Below are 27,018 nucleotides of genomic sequence, written 5' to 3'. Positions count from 1 at the left end.
TTGACCCAAAAATAAAAATTCTTCTGTCAATTACATACATTTAAAAAAAATTTTGTAACATTACTTATTTGTTTTCTACAAAAGAAAGAAAGTCCTACAGGTTTGGTGGAACGACATGAGGGTGAGTAAATGATATCAGAATTTTCAGTATTAGGTGAGCTATCCCTTTAAGAGCAGGAAGTCCCAGTGTTACCACAGAGGTGATTCACTGAGATATACATTAGCTCACACATGCGTCTTTGAGCAACACTTGCTGCTGTATGTTGATGGGTCAGTAACAATGGACCTGCTGTTTGCTTCTCTGCTGTTGACTGGACTACCACCTGTCCTTCAAGCACTCCCTTCACAACTTCCCCCACACTTTCAAACAACCCTTTTCTCCATTCGTTCATGACTGTTAAGTTTCAAGATTTATGATGTTATTGCCACCTCAGTAACTAGTGTACTTTCAGTACTTTACATTTCATCATTAGAAATTGCTCGTATTTAAGAACATAAACTGTATCGTAAGGAATTCAAAATAAGAATACGGATCTCTCATCATTCATATAAAACCCTTAAGACGTAATTAAAATAATTGATTATAAAAATGATTATACACAGTGAATGAATAATGTTTGTGCAAGAGGAGCTAGTTCTACTTTTTTGTGTGCAATGTTTTCATTCTCAAATGAAGTTCATATGAATGTGTGAAATAAGGGTGTGAGGTGAGAATAGTGGTGTGGGGAAGTTAAGGAGATGGCATTGTTAACCAAAAAATTCTCTGAAATGTTGGGAGCAGCCCCTGGTGTGAAAGGTTTTGTGGGTATGGTGTCGTCAGAGGTGTGGAAAGTGAATATTTTGACAAGAGCGGAGACAGAAGCAATGAACTCAAAAATTAGGGGTTGCATAAGGGCTTGCATGTCTTATGATATATGTTGAGACGGAAAAAAACGCTTTTTAAGAGTTTAATTAGTAATTTTGAAAATAATATGCCATCTGTTTTTTTTTTTTTAATCAAAATGAACTGAAAGTGTGGTGACTGCCGTAAAATGATCTCTGTCAAGTAAATCCTTTCACTTGTGCACTTTTTCCTCAGAGACACTGTGTGGCTGTCGGTGGAGCAGCTAGGGGTCTCAAACACAAGGAGCTTGACTCCAAAATTCCTAAGAGTTGCCATGGGACACTTTTGTCTCGATTAAAGTCCTGTATTCAAGCTCTTGCAGTTCTGCTTACAGTTGATACATTTTTAACCAAACACCATCTTTGATTTTGCAATTTCTTTTAGCAGTAAACATTATTGTAAAAATAAATTTTGCTCAATTAAAATGATTACTGCAATGATTTGATTATCAGTTCAAAAGTTAATGTAAAAAATGATGAAATTTGTTGTATGATATCACTTAGAAACAGCTGAGAAGATCAAGATCTTTGACATTGGACAGTAAATCCCCACTTGAGGAGATTTAGTTGGGTCCACTGTATTTACACAGGTAAGTTACACGTTGAAAGAAAGGTGAGGGGAGGGGTCCCAGGACGTAACTCATGCATGTCAATGCCCATGACCACCCCCCTTCCTATAAAGACGTCAATCACATTCCAGCGGGCGGGGTTCCTGACGCTCCGCGTTTCTCAATGAGTCTGTCGAGAGCGCAACTGGAACAGCAACTGGATTGAGCGTGGAGCGTGGAGCAGCCAACATCACTGTCCACTCCGAACACAACATGGATTACAGACGGATTAAGCTTGTTTTATTTGTCATAGTATTTATGAACTTTGTATTTATTTCTCTTCAAAAAAAGGAAGGTAAGTATGTCTCTATGAGACTTTCTAAAACTTCTCACTCAGGTTTACACACATGGCTTAAACTATTTAAAAGTTACATCGCATGCCCTGTAGCCTATATACCTAAATGACTGGCAAAATTGGCAACAACGCAAGTCGTCGGCATAATTAACCTGTGCGAGAAAAAAAATCCTTTAAATGTTAACAATTCTAGCTTCGTCGATCCGGTGCAAATGTGCCTTTTTGTGAATTTAAATACTTTTTAATGTTGAAACTGTCCTGCACAGGCAAATGTTGAGCATTTTAGTATAGGGTATTTTAGACTGTATAAGTGGCATTTAATGCATTATACGCGAACGAAAGCAAATCATTATAGTATTGAAGTAGGCTAGCCTAAACAGTGAAGTGCGAAAGTTACTACTTAGCGATGAGAAATAATTAACCGTACGACTTTGCAACACGGAACATTTTTATTATAAATTGTTATGAAATGTTGCTTTTATGTAGGCTACTGAAATGTGTTTTATTAGCAGCAACATAATTTACTCGTTTCTTCTAGTTGGAATCCGGTGTGCTTGTAATCAGAATCAGAATCAGAAGGCTATAGCTATGCATTTACTGTATTGCTGCTTTATGAATTAGGCTACTGTTGTTATCTATCCGGACAAAAATATTTAATATATATAATATTTTTTCGTTATTGTCACAGAGGTGCTGTTGGATATGGTGTCATCGGGAGCAGAGTTGGGTTGGTTGACATCGCCTGTTGAGCGCGGGGTGAGTTTATTCTTCATTAGAGCCTTCATTTTTTTCTGCATTTCTTTTCATTTGTTTCACGTAATTTTAAAATAAGTTTTTTATCATTTATTTGTTTTATTATCGTTATTGCTTAAGGAGAATTCAGACTTTATCCTCAAAACATTCTTGAAAAGGTTTGGAGGATTATTTGCCTGAACACTTGTAGTTTCGTGCGATTTTAAAGCCCTGTGTTAGGGATTGTAAAACTGAGGGTGTAATTAACTTTTAAAGGTTGGCGCATATGGTGCTTTTTGTGACGTTAACTGAAGCTATAATGTTAACTAGAATTTAGAAGCGTAATTGATTTTGAAATCAAAAGGATGTGTTTTAGAACATGGTAGCTGTTTTTTTTCAGCTTGTAGTCTAGACCAATTTGGACTAGCAACAAACGCTACTGGTCATAGGGTTGTCAAACTGGGTATTGCATGGTAGCTGGTTGACAATCTTAGACCAGCTAGTGTATTTCAAAACCTTGTTCCAAAAGAGCTACTGGGTTTTTCATCAGGGAATGATCCGATATGGCAAGTAGCTACAGACTTGTTAAGTCTTCCTCCCATTAATAGCCAGTCTAAAACTGAAGGGTTACATATATCTTAAAATGTGGAAAAAACAAATACACACTAAATAATTAAATGCAAAGAATTTTTTCCCTCAGACTGTCGTGGAAAAAAGCTTAGAAATTAAGAATGTGAACAAGGTGTCAGCATGTTCAATTTTATAGAACGTTAATTGCACTTATAATGAGCTGCTGCTTATTTAAAAAGTTTAATGTCTTTCAAATGTATGCAATGCTTTAAACCAAAGTTCCTTTTATTTGGAAGCATTCGTGGCAGAGACCATTTTACTGCCATGCCACACACTACGAAAACAATGCACCTCTCCTGTAATTAAAACCATGGTAACACTTGAAATAAGAGCGAAAAACACACATGTATGCTGCATGTGAACAGATATGTTTCAGCATATTACATCAGCCATTCAGTAGAAAGACTGTCGCATTGTTCTTTGCCAGAAGTTGGTGGGTAATTGACCAGCATCCTCACTACTACTTAAAATTCCATGGTCAGGACATTTTGTGTTATTTTTGTTCTCAGCCTTCACTGGCATCTTTTCTTTGAAAATTTTTTCCACAATCTTGGTTTTGACTTTATTGCTAACATCCTTTTTTTAAATTTCACGTTGCAGTGGGAGATTGGCCAGCGGGCTGTGAACGGCTCTCTGCTGTATAATTATTATATATGTAACGTGGAGGAACGAGAACAAGACAACTGGCTGCGTACTACGTTCATCCAGCGCAACCCAACTGCTTCTCGGGTCTTCGTGGAGCTGCGATTCGTGGTCCGTGACTGCAACTCTTTCAATGCAGACTCACTTATCTGCAAGGAGACCTTTAACTTGTACACCTCTGAGGCTGACGCGGACATCGGCACTGCTTTCCGCAAAGGCCAGTTCCGCAAGGTGGCCACCATTGCTCCAGATGAAATATCCAGCCTCGGGGAGATGAAGATGAACACTGAGACAAAAGTAGTGGAAAATCTTTCTCGCAAGGGCTTCTACCTGGCCTTCCAGGACATTGGGGCCTGCGTAGCCATCTACTCTGTCAGGGTTTACTATAAAACATGTCCAGCAACAGTGAAGAGCCTGGCAGAGTTCCCTGAGACAGTGGCAGGGGGAGAGAACCAAGCCCTGCGGGAGGTGGCTGGAAGTTGTGTCGAAAATGCTTTAAGCGAGGACCAACCTCGCATTTATTGTACCACGGAAGGGGAATGGGTGGTACCTGTGAGCCAATGCCAGTGTAGGCCCGGGTTCGAAGCCATGAACGATGTATGCCAAGGTAAGACATACGTTTCTTTGTTTGGTTTCTACAGATTGAGGCCAGCACCAGCTGTTGTCAGTTAAGATTTCTGGTTTGGGTCAGGAATTTGAATATTGACTAGACTTCCACATAGTGATTAACATTTCTTTCATAGTATATCATTATATGAATTGCTCTATTATTTTATAAAAATGTTTCGTATTATTGTGGATTTTATCTATCCTTACTGTACAAGGCACTGATTATATATATGAAGTCTAAGTCAGTTTTTTCACATTTTAAGTGGCTCGCCAGCATCTTTTCCATACATGCTTGCAGTACTTTTTTGGGGAAAAAACACTGTCCTTTTCACATTTTTGCTCATCAGCTATTTTGTTCATACTACTTTTAAACTTTCAAGTGCTTTGAAACCTGTTTGCTCTTCGCCACTGTGCTTTGACTCCCATAACCCCCAGCATTCTTTGAAACACAAGTTCAGACGTCAACGACTATTGCAAAACCTATTGTGCTTTAGGCAGAACCTTTCAGTGACAGATTTAATTCTAGCTTTGAGGATGTGACAATTTCTCTTGTTGTCACAGTCACTTGTTTTTTTTTTCTCCTCTTGTGTTTCTGTCCCTGCCACACCAGAGCGAGATCAACCATGTAAGTGACAGTCCTGAAGTTCTTTGTGACTGCAGAAATGAGAGCACTGGCATGTTGGAACTTGTTTAGAATAATTCAGTTTTAAACGTCCTCTAACCTCAACACTTTAACATATTTCCACAATTCATGCCACATGCAGTGACAGGTAAAACGCAAACAAATGAAACTCAAATGATAGCAAATTCTCAAATAGGCAATCCGGGTAATAATTTCTTAATTGTAGTGGTTACACATTACCATTGCCAAGCTCATGCACAACATGCATTTTTTTGGTTAGCACAAATTCCTTGTTTTATAGACTAGGAACTGTGGGAACAGGTGTGTGTGCATGGTTTAGAATGGGAAAAGATAAAGTGTCAGACATTGGAGTGGGAGGAGATTGTAGTGGAAAGGTGGAGAATGGAATGTAAAGGTAGCAGAACAATGTAGTGCTGTGTTCAGAGGCATGCCCCCCTCCCTCCACCAGTGCCTCTTTCACTCCGCTGATGCATTCCTGCTAGGTTTATTAAGGAGCCTTCCCAACTACTGCCGGCCTGTGGAATTCCCTGGGGAGAGCTCCAGGCCAGAGCTGACTCATGTTGATGGATGTACTGTTGATTAAAGGCAATCATTGTCAAATAGCCAGGTCAGAGAACTATGGGTAAATGCGTGGGTGGGGTCAAACAACTTTTCGTTTTTACAAAAGGATGGCAAACTTTCCTGTATTGGTGAGATTTCTTAAAAATATAAATATCAGACATGCACGCGGCATTGCGGTTTAATCGGTATTGACGCTGATGATATTTTCCACTAGTAAACAGACCCTTTCTCAGTCGTAACGAATAAAAGAGCACATACCTTTGCTGACCACACAAAGACTGCTGGCTGACCTGCGCAGGGAATTTATGCCCACACCCTGTCACTCACAGTAAACTGAGGTTGCCAGAGTTGGAGAACTACAGTTTCTGGAACGTTTCAAACTGCTATTGGCCTCCATATTGTTGATCTATAGGAAAAATTTAACACTGATGAAGCCGTATGGTCTTGAATCCTCCATAGTAACATTTCTGTAGAACAAGCTTTGTGTTTTACAGTAAATAAGGCTTTTTCTGCACTAACTTGAACACCTCAAAACTTTTAGCTTGTTCCAGAGTTGTGTGTATAATGTGTGGTGAGTGACTGCCTGGGTAGTAATTGACTTGGGTGTGTATCCTCAAAAGCCATAAGTACTGGTTTTGGATGCTTCCTATCCTGTTACTCTGGCCCTTTCCTTCTTTCTCTCTTTCTTTCTCGCTTGCTCTTAGTTTGTCCCACCGTTATAGCCTCGACCAAACGGATTGTGATCCCTAGAGTTTTCCCAAATTAAACCAACTAGGCATGATTTATATTTATTTTTATTGGCTGTTCTGATGACAATATGTTATTTTAGGCCTTGACTGCAGGTCTTGGAAGTGACATGTATTGAAAGTTTAAACATCCACTTTCACACGGCCCTGAAAACACTGTTGTAAGTCTTCTGGGAGATTTCAAATGGTGTCTTGTAAATAAACAGCTTTGCTTATCCCCATCTGTCTCCCAAAGACAAATAGATGGTTTTAGACCATCCCCAGTTTACTTGCAAAAGCATTTTAAATAAACGTTAACTCCGACTCACATGCATTTATGTGTACGGTCAAAAGGTTGTGAAATTTTGGAATTCCTTGCTTGAGAAAGTCCACACAACGTTCAAGTACCGCGAGCCATTGGGCAACAGTGCAGAAGGAGAATACAGACATCCTCCAAAAGTGAGATATCTGGACTACAAGTAAACAAAAATGATTGTACAAGCTTATTTGCACTAAATATAGTTTAGCAGTGTTCCACCATAATCCTAAGTAAATTTGATGAAAGCTGTGATGATCTTTACCCTGGGGTGTAATTATTCTCTGCTTTATGTGATACTTATGCTCTCTTCTTTTGCTCTCTGATACCTATTAAGCCACAGAAACCATTTATCTCCACCTTTGGGATTCCTAATCTTACTTAACTAGCAGTCAACCGCAACAATCCATTGCCGGTTCTTTCCAATGCTGTAGCATTTGCCTGGGCAAGTTTAGATAATGATGAGCACTTCCAAATGGGTTTGTTTGACTTTGATCCTCTGTCAACTTCATGTGCCAACATCAAATGAAACTAGACTGGATGACATGTATTTTTCTGTTGATTTCAGTATAATGACTGCTGAAACTTACTAATTAAATGAAACTTTACTCACTGGAACTGAAAATGTTTATGTAGAATTAAAATGTTCACGATGACCATGTAAGAGGAGTTCTCTATGATAAAGTGAGTCACCAGAAGGAGGGAATTGTGTGGATTTCTTCCACCTAAGTAATGTGAGAAAAACGGTTGCATACAATTGCATACATGCCATTTTTGTGTGTATAATTTTGTTTCTTTTTCAATATTCTAATCAGTGGAATTTTGAGGTTAGATGTATACATCGAAGCTCTTACATTAAAGGAGGTAACTTCAGGATTGTGTGCATGTGCTGAGTGTATTGTGCTGCCATTGTGCGAGATCAGCAGTTTCCTGCCCCTGTGTCAGCTCTGCGTCCCCGAAACAGGACAGGCTATAGCGGAAACCGGAGGCCTGCTAATCCTCGGTGACCCTCCAACTCGTCCGCTCAGGGGTTTTAATTGTCACTGGCTTCATTCACTTATTCATTTTCCACTTAAGGTATTTTGTTTATGGCTTTACTTCACATTTTTGGCCTAAACCAAACTTTACCCATATGTGTTGTCATCTCAAAGTTTGGACGATGGGCCAGTGTTTTGTATGGGCCAGGATGAGAGCAAATGCATTGGATTCGTGTTTAAGGTTTCTTAGTTAACTCCTTTCTTAATTAACAAATCTTCTGGATGAGTCTCAATGTTTGTGTCCTTTTGTGCTCTGTCATCTTCTCTTCCTCTTGCCCTCTTTCCTTTAGAATGAGTGAAAAGTGTGAAAAGAGAGGGATTAGAGCATTTATTGTGTCTGTTAACGACTAGATGAAAGAGTGAGTGGAATTGTAAAGCGTAGATGTAATTCTCTTACAACTGTTCCATTGGGCTGATAATCCTTTGCACTAATGCTCTCACCACACCTAGAGACTATTCCCTCCCTGCTGGCTTCATGTTACCACTGCAAACGCACCCCCCCCCCCATCCCCCCCCCCCCCCATACATACAAACACACACTCAAAGCTCTGACTTTGTCCCGTCTGACCATAAGAAGCACTCCACTGACTATTCAGAGATGGTACAAATTTTTTCTGTGGAACGTGCAAGCTATTATGTTGTAATATGCATATAAACCTTCTAAAATCAAATATTTGATGAACTGATATTACAAAAAGACTAAAACTAAAACTTATTTTATGTAATAGAAAAGAACCAATATATATATATGTGTGTATATATATATATATATATATATATATATATATATATATATATATATATAGGAATTATTTAAGAAAGATTAGTTAGATCTAGCAACACATATAGCTGAGTTGTAAATTTGTCTTCACCTCAGTGTAGGCCACAGAAAACCAATGTTTATGATTGCACCATGCTATCTTTATCTTTATTTTCTTATGTGTACATGTTTTATTTTTTCAGAGGCTCTCTGTCTGAATTTTAACCTCTTCCCCTGTCAAATGAGCCCCTGGCCGCTGTCCGCACTCCCTCTGCTGTGGTGTTTGTTTTACTTGGCCATCAACACCTGGTGGAGCAGCACACTTTAACTCAACTCTGCCTTGGGCTACATGTAAGCCCCTCCGTGCCTAGGTTTAAATGACTAGGCCTTTTGTTTTTCTTTCCTTTTTCTCATTCAAACCCCCCCCCGTCCAAACTCTTGTCCTGGAGGGGTTTGTGCTGTCCCGCCGCCATGTAAACACTCATTCATTCAGCCCTCCTTCCCCTTCTCGGTCGACCCATCCATCCATACATCCGTCCATTAACGTCACCCTCTCATCAGTCTTCGCTCCGACTGCTCCACTCAACCCATACGGATCACAGACCCCATAGGTCACCGGCGAGCAGGATCCAACTACTCTCACAATAAACAAACAGTCACTCAGAAGCTCTTATTGCCTGGGCCCTCAGTGCCAGATAGCGAAATGGGGCACTGAGAGACGACCGACACATCTATGCATCTCTGCTGAGAAGTTTGTATTACATATATGTAATCAACATTCCTCAAAAGCCATAAGTCGTCTTTCGCCTCTGACCCCTCATTACGATTTTTGCGATTGAGCTAGTTCTCTTTTCCAGAGCATGTCCAACCATCGCCTTCTCTGTCCCTGCATGCTTTGATTGGCTGCCTTAGGAAGGAAGCTTCGAGTCAGCCTTGTGCTTCCTGCTTCCTGTTGTGTCCAAAATGCGAAGACAAAGCCCCTCGCGCTGAATCACATTCCGGCTGTGTTTTGGAAAGTGAAGCGTTGATTTAAAAAGCCACATTAACTTTCGAATGCAACCGACTATGCACTGTAAAAAATGATTTTTCGTAGTTGTAAATGACAACAAAAATGACTGGAGCACATTTTACAAGAAATTTCAATTAGTCTTTATTTACTTCAAAATTTCACATTTAATTCAATGTGTTGCTTGCTGTTTCTTTGTGTGAATTTAGTGAATTTAGAAATTACAACATTATTAGTTACATTTATTTATTTATTATTTAGTTGTTTAAAAAAAATAGGCAGAAAGACACCATCCACAATTAAATATCCAATATTGACTTGCATATTCAATATTGACTAATTTGATAAATAAAAAAATGATAATATCGTCCAAAGACAGATATGGTCTTTTACACTTTTTCGATTATGCATCCCTAAAAAACCCAAAATGTTTTTATTATACATAGATTAATTTTTCATTTAAATATATAGTGTGTGTGTGTGTGTGTGTGTGTGTGTGTGTGTGTGTGTAATGTGATTATTGAATAATTGTGAAATTTACTAGCAATTTGAAAATTAAGTAAAACTTGATTCAAAGTAAATCCTACACCAAATAAGTTTTACTATGGTTTGAAAAGTTGGTAGATCTGATTCGTTACACGCAAAGTGTTTTGAATAAAAGTTTCAAGTCGTTCAAATTCTTTTGTAAACTCTTTGCATAAAAGGATTAAAGCAGCCCTCCAAAGCGGTGTCAGGTTTTTGTCCGTGGCTGTTAAGAAGCCAGCCAGCGTATTAACGCGTCATGTGGCATCTACACTATTCGAAACAAGTGTTTTCTCTCTCGCTGCCCCTCTCTCGCTGCTTTCTGTGCCTGTTGTCCGGAGTGAATGGGCTGCCGAATGTTGTGCTAGACCCTCACATGTGGCCATGAGGCAAGCGAGGGGACTTAAGAATTTGGAGATTACGAGTGGAGAGCTGAGACGGGGGCTATATGAAACGGGGTTCTCAGCAGCAGCTGTTTGGCCCCCTTCACTGTGAATAGGACAATTCTTTTTCTCCCCCCCCCCTCCCCCCCTTCCAAATCCCACCAGGACTCGTTATCCCTTTTTCTGTCTCTCCCTCAGTCCCCCTGTCTATCCCACACTATCCCCACCTCCGCTGAGGGGTGCGTTAATGAGTTGCAGTAAAGTCTCCACAACAGCTGGCACAGAAACAAGATGAGGAGTCGACTTGAAAGAAGGAATAAATAACACTTTGGCTCGATCTTCGCTGCCATGCTGAATTATTTCATGCTGCGAGTTTTCTTTTGAAATAAGAGAATGCATGCTCTCAAATATTAGAGGTAATGTATACCACCGTTAACCCCCTTCCTGAGGGAGAGCAAGTGGCTCAACCCAAAACAAGGCCTCAATTGATGCAAAGCATTCAGGAAGGAGGAAGCACCCTACTCTGTAATTATAACTGTTTGGCAAATCTTCAGATAACAAACCATTAGAAAATAGAAACAATGATTTGGTTTGTGGCCACTGTGCTACTGAAATACAATGACTGCAAAGAGTATTTGGACACTTTTAGCCATACTTAAAAATCCACGTGATGAGCTACATCTGTGTTTGCTCTGATGGGACATCTGTGTGAATATGAGTCTTCATTCATCCACTAAAATCACAATAGTTGGATAAAAATATATTAAAAAATAGCTTAGAAAAGAGAATTCAGTTCTACGGAAATGCATTGTCTTTTTATACTCGGATAGACTTCCTCACTTATATAGGCCTATATTTTCCATTCAATCACGCCTTTAAAGCATCCTAATAATGAAACTACTGGGCAAATGTTTAAACATATCTCTAGTATTATACTGTCTTTGCCTCTGGCAGTATTGCAACACACAAACACAAATACCTTACCTGATCAGACACATGCTGTACTTGATTGTGTAATATTGCTATAATCTATGCCTTGCGTGTGTCTCAGCCGGTCTCTTGACTGATAAAACTTGCACTTGAAACTAAAAACCAGGTATCACTGCTTTATTATGAAAATAAATAAATGGTCCTGTATGTGTCTGCTCCAAGAAACGAAAGAGCCAGATTCAGAAAGGAAGCAGTGTGTGTACACTGGGTGGTGGTGGATTGTGAATGAGACTCTGGACAGCGGAAGGACATGATCTGGGCATGTTGGAATGTTTCTAGACAGATTCCGTGGACACCTTTCCATTTCTTCCTGTTTATACATTTAAACGTCTGAATGACTAAATTTATGCTTTTTTTTTGCAAATTCTGATTTTTGCTTTCTTAATTCATTTGTTATAATAGAATGCAGTAATTAATAAGCAACATTTGTTTGGGAGGGGGTTTTGGTGGCTTTTAAGTTATTCATTTATTTTATTAAGTGCATATTTCATACTTAATGTATGATCTCACTTTTTTTTAAAACTATTTACTTCAATGACATTCAACTAACTGATCTCAAGGTGATTATTAGTGCATGTATGATGTCATTTTCCCTGAAGTTCACACAGGTGTCCTACCTAGAAGAGTAACCAGAGGTGAAGTTTAAATGACGTTTGATATCTAAAGCAAAATACTTTTTACAATATATTTATCATTCGAAACTTAAGTCATTGCGCTGCAAATAAATGCTACATTATGTATTATTTTGTTATATAATGCAAAGTTATAAATATATTTGTAAGTGTGGCCTTAAGTTTCCAGATACTTTTTTGAGCCACTGTATGTCCATATTTGTTAATGCAAAATATTCATAAAATATCCACAAGAGTTGGCTAACAAAATATGCAACATTCAACCTGTTTGTTGGTTTTATGGGTTTTGTTCTGTTTCCTCTCATGGTTGAGTTTTGAGAGCAGAGGTACCGGGCTGGAATGTGGGATGACAGGTCCTGTTTGTAGAGAATGAGGGGGATGGTTCACACAGGATGAGTAGGAGTGTGCTTAGTCTTGCTCTGTCAACTTTGCGCACTATTGCACAGAGCTAAAAAAAAAAGACTGTAGAGGAAAAAAAAAAAACATCTTCAAAGGAAGTTCATACATAGACGATCACTTGACATATACGGTGTGAGCAGTTTTAATTGCACAGTTTCCTCTGATCCGCATCCAAGTCATCATGCATGTGTTTTTTTTTTGTGTGTGTGTGTGTATGTGTGCAGAATGCCAGCCAGGCTTCTTCAAATCTTCAGTCTCCAGTGAGGCCTGCAAACCCTGTCCAGAAAACACCCAGCCCTCGGGCCGTGGCGTCATCAGCTGTTCCTGCAAGGAGGGCTTTTATCGAGCACCTGAGGACCCAGAGACAGCCGTTTGCTCTGGTGAGAAGTCAAAATGTCTACCTTGAACGTTCATTGTTGTCACGAGCCAGTTCCTGTGATTTTATATTTACCTACAATATCCTTTCTCTGTCACTCTTTTATTTAGGGATTAACTAAACCAGCATAGGTGAACAGGTAAATAAAAGGCTTGTCTGCTCTTTGTCTACTCAGGTTTACCCTCCGCTCCTCAGAGTCTGCTGGCCACCACAGCTCAGATGTCAATAGGCAGGCTTCAGTTGTCATGGAGGCCCCCTGCAGACACCGGTGGCCGCAGTGATATCACTTACACTGTGGTTTGCGAGCGGTGTGAGGGGAGAGCGTGTCAGTCTTGTGCTGAGAAAGTGCGTTTCGAACCAAGCAACTCTGATCTGAAGGAGACTAGAGTCACCGTGAGTGAACTGGAGCCCCATTTGAACTACACCTTCACTGTTGAGGCACGGAGCGGAGTGTCTCAGTTCAGCAATAAGAGAGCCATTAGCTGCATCAACACCGCTTTACATTATACAGGTCAGTATTGATCACAAACAGAAGAAGGAAAAATTCACTGAAATTAATGGGAATCATGAATCATTTTAAGTGGTGTGCTTTGTTTTTGTTTTAATTTTTGTGGGAATTTGCACTCTACTGGTCAAATGTTTGTGGTCAGTAAGATTTTTTTCTTTTCTTTTTTTAAAGTAATACTTTTTTTTTTTTAGCAAAGATGCCTTAAATTGATCAAAAGTGACAGAAAAAACATTTATAATGTTACAAATGATTTCTATTTCAAATAAATGCTGTTCTTTTGAACATTCTTTTTATCAAAGAATCCTGAAGAATCACTGTTTCCACAAAGATAATAAGCAGCATCATAACTGTTTTTAACAATAATATTTTAAGAAATGTTTCTTGAGTACCAAATCATCATATTCTAACGGTTTCTGAAGATTCATGTGATTCATACTTACGTTTCAGTACTTATTTATACTGTGCCATCACATGGATAAATTGCATTTTAAAATATATTCAAACTGAAAACTGTTATTTTAAATTGTTATAATTGTTCACAATATTTCTGTTTTTAACGATTTCTGATCAAATAAATGCAGCCTTAGTGAGCATAAGAGTCTTCTTTCAAAATCTTTAAAAAATCTTAGCGACCCCAAACCTTTGAACTATAGTGTGTTTTTTCTCCTCATTCTGTTTTGTCCTTTTTGGAAATCAAAGATTAAGATTATATTATAAATACTTTAGGCAATGTTCAAACATGCAGCAAAAATCTGGTTTCTTGTTCATTTTTTACACAAATCTTTTTTTTCTTTTTTTGTACTCTAAACACCAAAAAAACACAATCTAATGTTTACAAACCCAAACCCAACCACTTCCATTTGTGGTTTGAAATCCGATTAAAATCAGATATTTTGTGAATTATAGTCTGTACGGTGACTCTGGTCAGATCAGATTGCAAGTTTTTTTTTCACAACGTCATCGTAAGTGCACAGTGTTTACTAGAGCTGTTTCCAATTAAACCCATTTCCCCCCAACTCTTTTCTCAAATGGCAAACCATGTGACATTTACTTTTGCCATACAGTTAGTCCTGTAGATAAGATTTGAAAGTTTTGTGTGTGCAGTACGAACAAACTATTCAGAGTTTATATATATATATATATATATATATATATATACTTCAAAGACGCACACTCAACTGCTGTTTTACCCTCAGATCCCCCAAAAGTGACTGCATTGCACCTTGTTGAAAACAGCCCCACCAGCCTGTCGCTTCAGTGGTCTGTTTCTCACCGTGCCAAGCCAGTTGCCACACATTACGAGCTGATGTATCGCAAGAAGGTCAGTAACAATATCCTTTTCAGCTCTAATACTTCACTGCAAATCCTGATCTATGATAGTGGCATTGTTATTCTCCATTTCATCATCTTCCTTTAATTGTTATGTCTACAGGAAAATGATGAGGAGAAGGCCAGTGGAAAGGTCACTACCTACACTGTTCTGGTGCTGGAAAAGAACTCGGCTAAGATCAGTGATCTGTCTCCTTCCACTGTCTATTTGTTTAAAGTCCAAGCTCTTAGCTCAGATGGAAACTCGGGCAGCTACAGCGTGGAACAGGAGTTTTCAACACTCCCCCAAGGTGAAAAAAGTCAAAATGTTTGCTTTTATATTTACAATTATGCATTTGAGCAGATGCATTTATTTGTCTAGTACTTTTTTTAGTGTTGCACTTTTTAATGACCCTACAGGATCAAAATTATATTTTTGTGGCTTTTGACTCTTTGGATTTGAGGTCATTTAAATGCTTACATACACCTAAACACGGACAAAATTCACTTTTAACAGAACTATTTAAAATTTACAGCCTTTTTCTTAATGGGAAATGAACCAAAAATACTGATGACTCTTTCTGCACTACACAGATGTCCAATCAAATGATTTCTAGAATGCCAATGTCCCACCCCCTAATACCACCTGCAACTGTAGAAAATCATGTTCATGTCTGTAACTACAGGCCTGCTTGTCAATCAAATTCATGGGGTATTTAATAATTAATAATAATATATTTAAAAAAAAAACTAAAATACAAAAAGTTATAGTTTTTAAGAAATATATATTGTAAATAATTTTTATAATTAAATTCTATTATTATTATTATTAATAAAAGATTATTTTAAAAAAACAGTCAGAAAGACTCTGTTGAGCCTGAACAGATTTGTACTAAAGTGACAGAGAATGTTTGCTTGCTCTTTTATGTTATGGAGTGTGTTGTTTTATTCTTGAGTGATTTATTTGCCTGACTGCTTTGTTGCTGTTTTCCCAGCTCTTCAAAAAACGGGAAACACAGCAGTGATCATTGGGGCAGCGATTGGGGGAGGCGTAATGCTTTTCATCGTGGTAGTGGTCCTGCTTCTGCGTAAACGGTTAGGAACAAGCACTTCACGCACACACCCAGCTTTGTACCTCTCTCACAGTCACTCCTTCAAGCCGCTCCTTTTCTTTCTCCTTAAAAATCCATTCACTGTTTCCTTTTCACCGCTCCCACACTCTTACTGAAATTGCTCCTTACCAATTTTGAGGAAGAATCAATTCGCTAACTGTCCGCTGACTGCTCACTAAGTGTATCTTAACAAGAAGCATGTTTGAAAGGAGCTGAATCAGAGAGGCATATTGTGTAAGATAAGAGGCGATGGGTTTGTGGCGGTTCTGTGAAGGTGACCTGAGCCCTTCTAGTTCCTGTGATAACCTAGACCTCTGTCACCACTTGGCAAACACAGACCGCTTTTTTTTCCTCCTAAACACTCCTCGACTGAATGGAGCCTGTCCAGCGCTAGCCTCTCTTCAAACTCAAGTCTGAAAAGAAATGTGTCGGTTTGCTAAAAAAAAACAAAAAGAGGCCTCATTGAGCTGTTTTTCTTCTACAGCCGAAGAAACTCTCACACCAGGCAAGGGCCAGAGGACACTTATTTCTCCAGCCCAGGTTAGTGGGATTAAATTTCATTTGCTGGCTTTCTTGTTTTAAAAAACTGTCCCTTTCCCTCTCTTAAATTCTCCCTAAATTCTTGTCAACCCAGATCAGTTGAAGCCGTTGAAGACCTACGTTGATCCTCACACTTATGAAGATCCCAACACTGCAGTGCTGAAGTTTGCCAGCGAGATCCCTCCTAGTCACGTCACCAAGCAGAAAGTCATCGGAGCAGGTTAGTAGATCTGTGGAAGTTTGACAACCCGCTGTGGGGCTGTTTTGAATGCATTCTGGGGGATGGTACTTTCAACACTCATTGATTTGAAGTTATGTTACAGTTCATTGAAAGTGACAGCTTTTTTACAGTTCATTGGAGTGACAGGTTAAACAAGGCGAACATTGAAATTGTCTAATTCGAGCTTTACATGTTAGAGCTGGAATATTTTTATTGTAGTAATTTCCTCCAGAGATGTTTTTTTCCCTCCCAATGTCATTCAAATTGAATTAATGTTGTTTTCTTAACCCACTCTAGAGCTTTTTTTCATATCCCACATGGAGGGGTATTGCTATAGAAAAGCTTAGGTAATTAATCATGACTTGAAAATAAAACAAACAACCGCTAAATTAGTCTTAAATCCTAAAGTGTTTATAGGCTATATCTCAAACATCAACTTTAAATAAGAAGATCAGTGTGCCGTGGTCACGTTTCCCCTCTCAAGCCGCCCACAGGACATGGCCCTTGTCCACTTTGTCTGCTTGTTGTACACAAATTCTCATGTCCTTTCTGACCCCCTCCCATGAATCCACTTACCAACCGTTCATAGGAATCTCCGTGGCCTTAGCACCACTGGTTATATTTCCAAGTGTCTTATTCATGTTTTTAAATAACCCCTATTTGTCATGAGACAAGATTAAGGAGTTGCCCTTTGGTATGTTGCTTATCTGATGCCTCTCCCTTTGGTGGTTTGTGTTGCTGTGCTGTAGGTGAGTTTGGAGAGGTGTATCGAGGAATTCTAAAAGTTCCCGGTCGAAAAGAAGCAGCGGTAGCAATAAAGACGCTGAAGCCAGGCTACACAGAGAAACAGAGGCAGGACTTCCTTAGTGAGGCTAGCATCATGGGACAGTTCTCACATCAGAACATCATCCGACTGGAGGGGGTGGTCACCAAATGTGAGTATTAATTTCTTATTGCTTTTTTAAAAATAAATTTGTCAAATATATTAAAAAAAATATTTCTTCTAAAAAAAAAGTATTTTTTTAAATAATTTGACGATTCAATTATGTAAATTAAATTAACCCCTTTAATTATGAAAATTATCCCCTTTATACACACACACACACACACACACACACACACACGCACGCACGCACGCACACACACACACACACACACACACATTTTTGCACATTTTTATTTAATTCAGGAACAAACTATAGATTTTTTTACTTTAGAGTATAAATATAAAATGTTTGCATTAAATTAATAATATTATTTTCCATATTTTATTTAATTAACTAGATATATAATAAAAATAGTAGAGAATAAAAAGGTAGAGATTTTAGTTATAATATTTTTTTTATATTAAATTACTTGTAAAATAGTTTTTTTAATTACTTGACTTTTATCCTCGGAATAAAATTGAGTAGAATTTGGTTTTACTTTTTATGTTGTAAAGCCGCTTTATGTCTTTTTTTTTTTGCAGTCAAGCATGCCATGATTGTGACTGAGTACATGGAAAATGGAGCTCTTGACAAATACCTGAAGGTACGTTTGTCACAATTCATATCTTAGACAGAAAAATTATGACAGATGATGACATACTTGCAAAGTGATGTAACATAGCAAATAATTTAGTCAAAATTCTCAAGAAAATTTAGAAATGAAACTTGAATTTCTTCACAGGACCATGACGGCGAAATGTCGTCCTTCCAGTTGGTTGGTATGCTCCGTGGCATTGCGGCCGGAATGAAATATCTCTCAGACATGAGCTATGTACACAGGGATCTGGCTGCCAGAAACATCTTGGTCAACTGCAACCTAGAGTGCAAGGTGTCTGACTTTGGTTTGTCACGTGTTTTGGAGGATGACCCTGAAGGAACCTACACCACCAGTGTAAGTTCATATTGCAAATAAATATGTGGTTTGAATGTTCTCTGAAACTGCACTTAACTCCAGATGTTTGTATTTTACTATTACTACAACCTGGTTATTATTTCAGGATTTTCGGAAATTACTAGGGATTGCCTGACACTTGTTTATATGTTTTTTCCCAACAGGGAGGTAAAATTCCTATTCGCTGGACTGCACCAGAAGCCATAGCTTACAGGAAATTTACGTCAGCAAGTGATGTGTGGAGTTTCGGCATTGTCATATGGGAGGTCATGGCCTTTGGAGAGAGGCCCTACTGGGACATGAGTAACCATGAGGTACGTACTGGCCACACCACACTGGCTATGAACAATAACTCTGCTGTTTGTCTCGAAGGATCTTCCTTTGAGGAAAATGTCTTATCGGACTATCCTTTTTTCTAGGTAATGAAGGCCATTAATGAGGCTTTCCGCCTTCCTGCTCCGATGGACTGTCCCTCTGCTGTGTATCAGCTGATGTTACAGTGCTGGCTGCAAGATCGCTCCAAACGGCCTCGCTTTGGTGACATCGTCAGTCTACTAGACAAACTCCTCAAGAGCCCAGATTCTCTGAAGGCCATAGCAGATTTTGACCCTCGGTAAGAGCTCAACACATACTCTGAATTCTTAAACTGCTCATATGAATTTTTACAAGAATCAAACGGCAGAGAGAAGTTGAGGCATGCACCATCTATTACATAATTTTGTGCAAGGAAGTCAAGAGGTAGATTAAACTAAGTCATTCCTCGGGAAAGTTTAGACATGCATCACGCACCAATGGTTCCTCTGAATGGTTTTGGCATCTGATGTTTATCACACTGTATTTGTATAAGAGAGAATATCTGACAGTTTCGTATCTTTATCAGATTCTTAAACTGAATGGACAGGTTTTCCTCTCAAAGTGTGTCTCTTCCACCCAACAATTACAACAAGGGAAAGGCAAAAAAGGTCTCACTTTGTGGTTTGCTGAATGTATTTGTGTTCTGTTTTTGTCAGAGTTTCCATTCGGCTTCCCAGCACCAGTGGCTCAGACGGCTCTCCCTTCAGGTCTGTGGCGGAGTGGTTGGAGTCCATCAAGATGAGCCAGTACACTGAAAATTTCAACATAGCCGGGATCGTCAGCATGGAGCAGGTGCTGCAGATGAAGAGCGAGTGAGTAACGCTAAATTCCCATCATTCTGGGGCTTTAGCACGCTATCAAGGGAAGTTTAGCCGTGAACAATCAGATGAGATCACGCTGAGAGTCCAAAGTGCATTTCTGCAGAATTGATTTCTGCCTTACTTGGTCTGGAGCTCCAGTTATATCGAATGTTTGACTTGGCCAATAAGAAACTAGGATTGTCAGTTGATTCAAATTAAATTATTAATCTTCCTATAGTTAACATGGTTCATTTCATGTTTTGAATTTGCTCAAAATTAGTCTATATGTATAAAATATAAATATAAAATATAAAATATATGTATTTTCAGTGCAGTTAGTAAAATATATAACATATATTGTTTTACTTTTTCTTTTTTTCATGACTCTTTGCCCTTAAATGTTTCATACATATTGAACTAATTAAATTAAATATTTTATAAAAAGTCTTTTTAAAATTATAATACATTTATAAATAAATAAGCAAGCTGTTAAGAAGGTCTCCACATTTACTGATAAATGAAATTTCACAAATAAAACTAAATACATTTATTATTATGTATTATTATATAATTTATTAAAATAATGATAACAATACAAATAATAATAATAATAATAATAATAACAATAACAATAATAATAATAATAATTATTATTATCATCATCATCATCTCACTATTAAAAAAATTAATGTAATGTAAAAATGTAATGTTTGGACATACAGTATCGAATTTGGCAACAACAACAACAACAAAAAAACCCTCTTATATAAAACAAAATTAGTTAGGCTATGATTCTGACATTATTTAAAATAGTCCTTTGAATAAAATGGCCCCAGATGAACATAATTTGAGAGTTCTGGGAATTTGTGAAGGAATTTAGAGTGTTTGGAAAGTTCTCTTTCCTGTGGGATACAGCCTACACGAGGCTGATAAGTCAGGACAAGCGTATTTAAAGAAGATGGTATCTTTTAACTTTTAATAATTCCTAAAACATATAAATAATTTCCATGTTTTTGTTTTAGGGATCCAGTAATTGAACGTGGCTTAAATTTATGCTTTGGTTACAAGGATAATCTACCACTACCACAGACCATTTTTGATTTACTGTATCTGGCGAGAGCGGAAACCACATATATTGTAATAACAATTTAACCTTTTTTAAGACTTTTAATCAAGTCTGGCAGTAAAATTTTAGTTCAAATCTTTTAAACTTCACAGCATTTTCACAGCTTAAAATGATACTTATTGCTTTAAGTTTGAGCGGAAAACATTGTGGCAGTAGAGAAAGAATAGTCATCGTTTTTAGTGGCCTCGATGTGGTGGATAGTGGCATGCTGCTCCCCCTCCCCTGTTCTGCCATTCCTCCCTTCCTCCCACTGTTTCGGCAGGCTCTCTCATCCCTCCCATTCCCAACAGCGCTAGTCGAGGACTGTGCTTTCACTGCAGCCAGGAACCACTGTTTCTGCCTGCTGGGGCCATGAGGCTATGCGGCTACTCCCCCTCACATCAACAGTATTGGACTTGAAAGTCAGGACATGAGATGAAAGAGTGTAGGGATGGTGAACGAGAGAGCTGATGTACATGTGGAGGTAGAGACGACAGTGCTGGACCTCACGGAGGAGGCAGTTTGACTGATGAAGGGGTTGGGAGTGTAGTAACAGCGTACTGTAGCTCTAAGACCTCTGGCTCAGCTCCCGTGGGTGTTTTTAGCCTAGAAGCTTGCTGAACTTTGTGTGGAGGACCAGAAATGCCTTTGATGTGTTTGTCTTTTATTTTATGGAGGACTGTTCCATCTGGTGTCATCTGGTGGCACTCTTTAAAACTAGAAACTATTTACAAGTCCTCCGCTGGCTGTGCCGGCCAGCTCTGATTCATAGTGGGTGAAAGGAATACTTCATCAAGGCGCTTCAACAATCATCAAGGCGCTAATTAAAAATGTAATTAGGATTTGGATAACATGTCATCTTTCAAATGCCGCTTCAAAATTACTTTTTGAAAGATTAGATTGTGTCATTTTCGAGTGACCCTCCCACAGTGTTATTATCATTTTATGAAAACTAAAGCAAAATCTATATGAATATTTTTCACAAAATATAATAATCTTATAATAATAAGATAATACAATTTTAAATAAAAGAAAAATATAAACTAACTAACTGGGGAAACTAAACTGAAATAGATTTTCATGACTCCAAAGACCAAGTAAAATAATATGAAAATGGACATAAATTATTTTAAATTTTAAATACATGGGTTATTATAAAGCTTTGCATTAAATTTGGCTAAAACTAAAATAAAAAAATGGAATTAAACTAAAACGGTAAAAAAACTGTAAAGAAAACTAAAAAAGAAACCAAAGAGTGAATGAATGAATGTATGACAACTTGAAACCAAACTAAAATACCTTGACTTAAATACAAATATAATTTTTTTCAAATTTGATAAAAGCGTACACTCTTAAAGGGGTGGTTGATTATGATTTCACTTTTCTAACTTCAGTTAGTGTGTAATGTTGCTATTTGAGCATAAACAACGAGTTCAAAGCAAAAGGAGATATCTTCTTATAAAGAAATTGCTTTTTAAGGACTACAACAAACGGCTGGTAGGGACTACACAACATTCCTCCCGGGTTAGTGACATTACCAACCCTAGAATTTACATAAACCCCGCCCCCGGGAACACAATTTAAGCCTAGTTCACATTACATGATTTTAAGCCCGATTTAAGCCCGATTTGCAAATCGTAGATCTCGCCGACAGGTCAGGGTGTTATCGCGTTCAAATCGCGGGGGATTAGCGGGCGATGAACGCTTGCCAATCTGTTAGTATGAAAGAGCCAACAACGCATCAAAGACCCTCGCAGACGCCTCGCAGACGCGTCGCCGAGCCTAGAAAAATATCTAGCATGCTAGATATCCAGAGCTGTCGCACGACTCAATCTCACTGATGTCATGAGCAACAGCCAATCAAAGCAAGGCATGAGTTGAGGTCACCGGGTAAATACGTGATTTTTGCTGTCAGCTGAACATAACATGCTGCTACATCTCCGATATAAACATGCTGTACACACCTCCAACTCTCTCTGTAGCACAGACCTGCTCTTCGCGTATGCAGATCCACTCTTTCGCCCATACTCTCTTATTTTTTCTTTTTTTGCGTTTTTTCGCAGAGACAATGTTCGCGCAAACAGTTTGCAGCACTAGTTTCTGCCTGACGTCCATATTCTCGTGTTGTGTTGTTCTTCGCTCTGTATTGGCGCGCGTGCTGTTTCGCGTCAAGATAGACATTAGACAGATGGATTTGTAGACAAGATAGAATCGTTGGGTGACAGAGTTGTTGTCAACTCGTGTAGTGCGTTACCTCCTGTTGCGGATCAATCATGCTGTGCCGTGTGGTGTGAACAGCTCAACAACTTGAACACTCCTGATTTCTCAGAGAGCAAGTCATGTAGTGTGAACCGCACAGTTCAGCCCGACGTTTAAAATCATGTAGTGTGAACTAGGCTTATAGATTATCATGGCAGAATATGCTAATCAATGACTAGAAGATAACTACACACAAGCTACATAAATTCATCAACTAACCATTCAGAAATATCCTGTTGCATTCCACATGTTGTCACTTCTTATTGAGTCTCTCCATCATTGTCTGAATCCATTTTCAACATAAAAAGGCTAAAAGTTTTTAAAATTTTCAGTGCATGTCTGTGTGAGGTAAAAGGACACAAGCTGTTGAAGCTCTGCCCTCTGTGCCGGGAGCTCATTTGCATTTAAAGGGACATACTGCGTTTTTGCTCACCCTCAAAAAGTGACAATTTTAACATGCTATATAAAAATATCTGTGGGATATTTTGAGTTAAAACTTCACATACACACTCTAGGGACATCAAAGACTTATTTTACATCTTGTGAAATGGGCATTATACCACCCCTAAATAAATGTTCTTTATTTTGCATCCATAGTTCCATTAAGAAGCTTTAACATCATTGGAACCTTTCCATTCCATTACGAAAAAAAAAAAAGTTCTTTGAGGAAACAAAAATGGATATTCTAATCTATGCCATTGCTGCGAAAACCTAGTTTTGGAACCATTATTTTAAAGAGCGTATTAACTTTGGCTAAAACCCAATATTGATCAAAAACTGTGAGCTCGAACAAAAAATAAAATGAAAAGACAAATTGAGGATAAAAGAAGTAAAATAAAAAATGTATTTATTTCCACGTTTTTTTTTTCTGTTTCCCAGGGATATCCGTAACATCGGAGTCCGTCTGCCGGGCCATCTGAAGAGAATTGCCTATAGCATCTTGGGGCTTAAGGACCAGACGAGCACCCTGAGTGTGTTTGCAGTGTGAACTGTCTTTAAAATGCACCGAAGGGAACAAACCCTTTGGCTGTGGACTGAATAAACTCTCAGCTGCCTCAGGATTGGACTGCAGGGACAGCCCTTGACCTGGCCTTAACCCTCCAGCCTAGCGAGATGGACTCTCACCGCCGTGGAGACTTGTAGCATTTGATGTACTTCTCAAAAATGGAGGAAGTGTAAAACAATCAAAAAGCTATTGATGTATTCATCAAACCATGTATATTAGATCTATTTTTACCATATGCATATGTTTATTTTCTAGTAAAAAATATAGTAATTTCTTTAGTTTAGTTTTGTAATTTTTGTTTAGTTTCATATGCATGCTTAATTCTCACCAGAGAGTGATCAGTGCTAGTTAGCGCTCACTTTACTCTCAGATCTTATACGTTGCTCCTCCAATGGTGTTGAAGGAGAACTGGCACTGTATTGCTCTGTTCTTGACTGTTTTTCCTCTGGTAATGGTGAAGAGTTCAGACCAACAAGTCTTTCTACACCAGAAATGTGGGTTTAACGTAAGACTTAGTGATGTTCCGCTGAGATCAAGGTGATTGTAATGCTATCTGGTTTCTATCATGCTTGAGTTGGCCGTGATTTTATGTCTCGCACGATGACATTTTCATTACAATTGCACTCTCAGCGCTATATGCTGTGGACCATCAAGTTTAAAGTCTCTGGTTTAGATGAAACGGAGTAGCAAGGCGTTCCTTAAATCCTGTGTTTTCTCTGCAAACAAGAAGAGCGGAGGCACCGCCATGAACTAGCACTTAAATCAGAAATCTCAGCAGCTGTCTCATCCCTTATCGTTATGAAACGCTATAGCAATGATGACATTAAGGATTGAAGGAACAAAGAGCGAGCGAAATGACAAAATGGAAATGGGTTAAGAAGAAAAAACTGTTCTGGAACAGATTGTCGGTCTAAATCAAATGGGAAAATGTAATCCGGCGGTCTTCTGCAAACAAAGGCACGGTTCTGATTTTCAGATATTTCCACCAAGTGACAGTCCTTGCAAACTAAGAGAATGATCAAGCAGACAGTTATGTTTACCAGGATATGTGGATGATATACCAAGGTCTGTTATTCATTTTGTATCAGCAGATTAAAGTCGCCTGGAGCTGTGAATTGCGGAGACTATCTTCAGCAGATCTGGTTTATGATTAACTGATCCAAGCTTCGCTTGAAATGCTACGACCTTCCTTGATTATTTCCTCTGACTTTTTAGGACCACTGTAGGGTTTCAGACGGGGGCAGATACAAGTCTCCCTGTAAGGGAAAAACTCTGTTTCAATGTTAAACTCCTTTTCAAGGCTATTTTGTATTTACAGAGGAGATAATCAGCTACCGTAAGAGTCCTGAACTCTTAATGGATGATATTGCATTTCCTTGTTAATTCACATTATTCTGATTATTTCTAGATGTTGAATGCAGATGAGTTCTTCCATATTTACAAATTACATATTTAGTGTTTGTTTGCGGTTGATATTGTGTTTCAAATCTTTTCTAAATGGGACGTTGATACTGGCAAACTGTAATAATGGCAGGACTTTTTGGAAAGGGAAATCTGTCATTTTTGATCTATCTTAGTTCTGACCTTTTTCTAAATATTGAAATTTTATAAGCTCAGTATGAACCCCACTCGTGGGGGCATATTTTCACACAAACAAAAACATGTTTGATTTGGCCAATTGTTTTGTATTTTATTTAATAGTCTATTTATTTTTTACTTTATTTATTGTTTCAAGGACACTGAATTGGGATTTATTTGTAATGGAAGTTTGTCTTTCAGTCACAATAAAATCTTTGTAGCCTTTAAATTCAATGTCTCTATGATTTCTTTGTGTCTTCATCCACAACAATAAAAAGGCATAATAGAAATGAAGCTGCTTCTCCCAATTACAGCCTCATTGTAGTACATTAAGTAGTACTGAGCAAGTCAATACATCTCTAATGTACTCAAGGAAGCCAGAAGCTTTGCATGACTGCATTATCTAATTGGTCAGAGCAGCCCCTATTTAATTAGTTGCCGGTTTGCAGTCCATCTATAAACTATGACAGAACCCAATGAACCTTATAACCCGTGCAGGACAATTTACTTTGTTCTCAATTTAGCCCCTCCTGTCCACAACCACAGCCTCACTGAACCCGAATTAAGAGAGGCTTTTGTCTGGCACCCGGAGTATTGAATTTATCAGCTGCTGCTGAGTGATGTAGGTAACAATGCCACTAATGCACCCTTTTGATAAGGTGGAAAATGTCAAGGTTGGAATGTAAATATTTATATACGAAAATAATCGGGCAGTGGAAGCTGGCTGAAGAATGAAATGCCATCATGGAAGTCAAACAGGTATAGCTCGGGAACAAAACGTGCCCTGCATCCATTTTATGTCTGCATGTCAGTCATTGTCTATAGGCTAGGGCATGCTTTGTCTTCTTTTGATCAGATGTACCTACATCAGTGGCCTGGAATTATGTATTTAAATTGTACATAATATGTGCCTGATGTGGTTCAGTCAGTGTTTGACCCCGATGAATCAAAAACAAAAGTTCCTGGTCTTTTAGTGAGTTTTGTGGATAATTGGTAGGCTACAAGGTATTCCAAAGTAATAATGTTGTATTTTAAGTATTTTATTAAAATGTAATATCTTGCTTCACCTCTGAAAACACTTTCCTGTTCCACTGATGTCACTTAGGCCACACAGGCTTGTACAATGCACTGTTTTGCAGTTCGGCAGGTGAATCAGATGTTGATTCATTAACAGCGTTGAGAGATTCATTTCAGTAGAATGGATAGTCGGTGAGGACAACGAGAAAAACGGTAATGCTCGTTTTTTCTCTTGCATTCAGTACAGACTGCTATATTTTGCAAGCTCACATTAACGATGTATGACTGATTTTCCGTGACGCTAGAAATTCAGCAGCGAAACAAGTGGTCACACCCTTCATTTCTATCTTTCTTTCTTTCTTTCTTTCTTTCTTTTTTTTTTGCTCATTGAATATCCTATTTCAGTTGGATGAACGTCATATTGTGGACGTAAATGGTTTGTGAATAGAAAATTCATTTTTACTGTAAAGAAAATACAAAGAGAAAACCAGTGAAAAGAATGAAATTCAGTGTCAGGTTACTCTGTAAAAGTGAGGGGAAGACATTTTGAAAGCACACTCAGCATTTGCCAATTAAAGAAAACAT

At 38.4% G+C, this 27,018-nt stretch overlaps 1 protein-coding gene across 1 annotated transcript; it reads left to right on the top strand.

Annotated features, from left to right (window-relative positions):
• The first annotated feature begins 1,573 nt into the window (after positions 1–1,573).
• Positions 1,574–25,645, top strand: epha2b (eph receptor A2 b). Its single transcript, XM_077218350.1, has 17 exons — positions 1,574–1,785; positions 2,474–2,541; positions 3,748–4,396; positions 12,597–12,752; positions 12,924–13,259; positions 14,453–14,577; positions 14,689–14,875; positions 15,560–15,659; positions 16,161–16,216; positions 16,311–16,436; positions 17,186–17,371; positions 17,905–17,966; positions 18,105–18,314; positions 18,479–18,628; positions 18,734–18,927; positions 19,325–19,480; positions 23,712–25,645. Exons 1-17 carry the CDS (start codon positions 1,704–1,706, stop codon positions 23,818–23,820), a joined length of 2,952 nt encoding a protein of 983 aa, XP_077074465.1. The 5' UTR covers positions 1,574–1,703; the 3' UTR covers positions 23,821–25,645.
• The last annotated feature ends 1,373 nt before the right edge of the window (positions 25,646–27,018 follow it).

The sequence above is a fragment of the Siphateles boraxobius genome, unplaced genomic scaffold, assembly GCF_051911475.1.
Source record: "Siphateles boraxobius isolate OS27281-9 unplaced genomic scaffold, OSU_SipBor_1 77, whole genome shotgun sequence".
Taxonomy (NCBI): domain Eukaryota; kingdom Metazoa; phylum Chordata; class Actinopteri; order Cypriniformes; family Leuciscidae; genus Siphateles; species Siphateles boraxobius.
This window is presented reverse-complemented; position numbering and strand designations above follow the sequence as displayed.